At 43.9% G+C, this 4,443-nt stretch overlaps 1 protein-coding gene across 1 annotated transcript; it reads left to right on the top strand.

The window, feature by feature from the left end:
• The first annotated feature begins 431 nt into the window (after positions 1–431).
• Positions 432–1,802, top strand: LOC115527417 (olfactory receptor 13A1). The gene has a single exon (XM_030335017.1). The coding sequence runs from the start codon at positions 637–639 to the stop codon at positions 1,594–1,596; it is 960 nt and encodes a 319-aa protein (XP_030190877.1). The 5' UTR covers positions 432–636; the 3' UTR covers positions 1,597–1,802.
• The last annotated feature ends 2,641 nt before the right edge of the window (positions 1,803–4,443 follow it).

Here is a 4,443-nt window from a genome sequence, read left to right as displayed (position 1 = left end):
TAAACTCAAAATAAGATCCTATCGTACATACTACTCTTGAACTTTCTTCATGCTTTTTTGTAAACATCAGTAAAACACCTCTAAAGCATCATTTTGATAGGTATAGAGCATTATGCTATAGGAACATATTGTAATATACTGACCTTTAAGAGTATAAGTTGCTTTTATATTTTCAGTATTATAAATAATACTGTGATTACACCTTGAAGATGGACTTAATTATTGCTGCAGGATAAATTCCTAGAAGTGAAAGTTCTGGCTCAAATGGAATATGAATTTTAAAAGGCCTGCATCTTGGCACCCATGCTAGTGTTAGTCAAAACCATGCTTTTCAAACTTTGCCACATGGTTCATAAAGAATGAATTACTGATTTAACTTGCATTTGTTTGAGGTTGAATGATGCTTTATGAATTGGCCATTTGTACTCACTTTTTATGGGCTACATGTTCACACCCTTTGCTTAATGTCATATTGGTATGTTTCTCTTCATTAAGAAGCCTTCGTATCTCTGTATAATATTGCTCATGCCATGATGTCGGGTATGAATGAAACATAGTAGCAGCCTACCTTAGGATGCCTCTCATTTCTCTCTCTAGCCCTGAAATCACATGGAGCTGTGAGTAGAGATTCACCTGATGATCATGGAAACCCCTCTCAGCCCAAGGACCATGAGTAACCAGACGCTAGTAACAGAGTTTATCTTGCAGGGCTTTTCAGAGCACCCAGAATACCATGTGCTCTTGTTCAGCTGTTTCCTCTCCCTCTACTCTGTGGCCCTCACAGGTAATCTCCTCATCATTTTGGCCATCAGCTTCAACTCTGGGCTCCATACCCCCATGTACTTTTTTCTGTTCAACTTGGCTACCATGGATATTATCTGCACCTCTTCCATCATGCCCAAAGCACTGGAGGGTCTGATGTCAGAGGAGAGCTCCATCTCTTATGGGGGTTGCATGGCCCAGCTCTATTTCCTCACATGGGCTGCATCCTCTGAGCTGCTCCTCCTCACGGTCATGGCCTATGACCGGTATGCAGCCATCTGCCACCCTCTGCATTACAGCACCATGATGAGCAAGGCTTTCTGCAGCAAGCTGACCACAGGTGTCTGGGTACTCTGTGCCTTCAACACAGCCATCCACACTGGGCTGATGCTGCGGTTGAATTTCTGTGGTCCCAACATCGTTACCCATTTTTTCTGTGAGGTCCCTCCTCTGTTGCTTCTCTCCTGTAGCTCCACCTATGTGAATAGCATCATGATTGTCCTGGCTGATGCCTTTTATGGCATACTGAACTTCCTGATGACCGTCGTGTCATATGGCTTTATCATCTCCAGCATTCTAAAGATGCGGACTGTAGAGGGGAAGAAAAAAGCCTTTTCCACCTGCTCTTCCCACCTCATTGTGGTGTGTATGTATTATACCGCTGTCTTCTATGCCTACATAAGCCCTGTCTCTAGCTACAGTGCAGAGAAGAGCAAGTTGGCTGGTGTATTGTACACCATGTTGAGCCCTACTCTCAACCCCCTCATGTATACTCTGAGAAACAAGGAGGTCAAAGCAGCCCTCAGGAAGATTTTCTCCTTCACCGGAAATTAATTTCTGTCTTCTGCAACTTTTGTTGGAGACTGCATATTGAAGTCCACGGTGGCCTCAGAGACTCTCCAATGAATAAGGCTTTGAAAACTACCACTAATGAACCAGTGTGATTATGAGGTTTTCAACATGCTGTGTAGAGCAATTATTGGTTATCGTCTTGGTTTCTTGCAATTTTTATATTTTCCGCATCTTGTAATGGATTTTTTTAAAAAATAAATAGTACTTAAATGAGTATTGAGTGATTAAGAGCACATTACTCATCTGGCAAAACAAAACTCATTTGATCTATATCCTTAGAAAATTGGTAATTCAGTTAAGAATACACTAGTACTCATGATGATGAATGTAAAAAGAAAAGGCATAACAGTGTTGCTTTGCAGGGTGTGGTATGGATGTACAGAGAAGACATGTGTAGTGTGGAAGGAGCCCTACACTGGTTGGGGAGAAGATCTGGGTTCAAATTCAGACTCTTTCAGAGTACTCAATCCACTTCAGCTGTAGTTTCCTTCTAAGTGTAATGGGGAAAATAAATGAATCTAGAGATTGTGTCCAGACTGAACAAGAGAACTGAAGACAATGATATCAAGTGCTCTGTAAGTTTAAGATAATCCTGCTGGTGAGTGATCACTGAGGACAGGGGCAGCTAAGGAAACTTGGATGTCACAGCCCCTCACCCCTGCCTGGCTCAGGGTGATGTGTGTGGTGGCTAGCTGGAAAGGGTAGGTGGGGGTTAAGATACAGAAAGGGGCTGCTGGGGCAGCGGTGGATTCAACTCTCTAAAAATGACCTAGTGAGAAGCAGCATTGGGATAGGTAAATGAGAAGCCACTGTGGTGGTTTCTGATATAGAGTGGATCCTATTTATCTCAGGAAGCCTCATGCTCATGAGTGATACCATCTCTGCTCAGGAAAGGCCAAATCAAGGAGTTCCTGTTGATGGATCTTCCACCTTTCCTTAGTCCTGGATTCTCTCCCAGCTCCCCAGAGCCTGTCATCTTTCAGTCCCCAATTTTTTTCCTGCTCTTTCAAACGCAAACGGGTCCATTTCAGTTTTCAGATCGCTTCTCTTTTCTGTTCGGTTGAACCCTGTCTCAGGCTTTGTACTCTGAGTCCTATGTGAGCAGCTGATCCTTCTCTCTGTGGCCTCTAGATCCAGGTGGAGCATCCCTCCCTGCCAGAGCTCTGTCTTGCTTAGAGTTTGCCTTCTCAGGAACAGATGCATTCTTTTCCTTCAACAAACCTGAGGTTTTTTTTTTTTTGACTCCTTTTGTAGGAACCACCACCAGTTTGCCCTTCTTAGCTGAGAAAGAGAAGCAGATCTTGCTTCCCTATATGTTATCTCTTAAAATTGGTCCTTGTGATTTAGTGCAGACAAACTCATGACTCCACTGGCATCCAGCAGGCAACATTTTCTATGACTGGCTGACTATGACGTCACATTATCGATTCTTTGAAGAGCCACAGAGAGGAACTGTTAGAACTTCAACTTATCCATTTCTCTGCTTTTTGTCTTTGATAATGTCTATCAGTTAAAGGAAGCTCATCCTTTCTTCGAATGTTTCCCCGACCACAAGCCCTTACCCTTTTGGCCTGCCTCCTTGACTCAAGCACATCTCGTGTAAGTGTTCTGCCAGATTGGTCTGCCAACACCAACAACCATATGATAAGGGGTCTGGCTGAGGGAGATAAGATATGAGCCTGTGGTGCATACAGCTCCCCATCTGTGGAAGCTGCTGTATGAACTGAAGTCTTAGCCACCTTCCTATCCTTTGACTCCAGACAATGAGGTAGTTGTATTCTTGTGTTTTATATTGGCTTTCCTTTATCTTCAGTTTAGGAATTGATCCTTGGGTACAGCTACACTAGGGTATGTCACCTTTGACATTGTTGACATTTGGGCTGAATCATTGTGGGGGGCTGTTCTGTGCATCATAAGATACTTAACAGCATCCTTGACCTCTACCAACTAGATGCCGGTAGAACCACTCCAGTTGTGACAACCAAGAATGTCTCTAGACATTGCCAAATCTCCTTGAGGGTGAGGAGAGAGCAAAATTGTCTCTGGATGAGAACCACTGAACTAGAGTCAGCCAGCATCTCTTACATTTGGGATTTGTGGTTGCCACTATGCCACTTCCACCACTACTGCCCCCAGCTAATGTGAAAGCTTCTATATGTCAGGTCTGGGGATTAAGTATTGCCACAACTTATCTCTGGTTTTCCAGTAACACTATGAGACAAGGTAATACATCCAACTTACATAATGAGCGGGAGGTGGAGGTAGGATTTCAATGAAAGCTCCAAGAATTTAAAGTGTATGCTCTTACCCACCAAAGTATACTTTAGGGCCTATCATGGACTCCACCTTCTGGCACCATACATGGTTGGGACAAGAGACTTTGTAAGCAAGCAGCAAGCCCACTACAGCTCTTGTCCAACCTGACAGTGGACCTGGAAGAGCAGTCTTTTTGAAGATTGCTTAACAATCTTAACAGGCTTAACAAAAGGAGAGACCTGAGCCATTTCTCCAGATATGGATTTCTTAGAGCCCTGTCTGGCAGGGGCAGGCATTTATTCCAGAAAAAGGGATTCATAAGATGGCAGAAGTCCCATCACATTTAATTTTCTGTTGCATGGAGCAGATTCTTATTTTATCTTTTAAATTTAATCTAGGAGCCTCCCTTGTCTTAAAAAAGGAGGCTGGAGGGTTAATTTCATTGAAGGCAAGCAAGAGGCATTTGGCCCGCCTTGTCTGGGAGGGGTCAGAGCACAGAGGCAAGGCTAGTCCCTAGTCCTCCACCACCAGCTGGAGTGAGCCCAGCAGCCTCCTTGGTTGAGAGCTCTGCCC

This window comes from Lynx canadensis, chromosome D2 (genome assembly GCF_007474595.2).
Source record: "Lynx canadensis isolate LIC74 chromosome D2, mLynCan4.pri.v2, whole genome shotgun sequence".
NCBI classification, from domain to species: domain Eukaryota; kingdom Metazoa; phylum Chordata; class Mammalia; order Carnivora; family Felidae; genus Lynx; species Lynx canadensis.
This window is presented reverse-complemented; position numbering and strand designations above follow the sequence as displayed.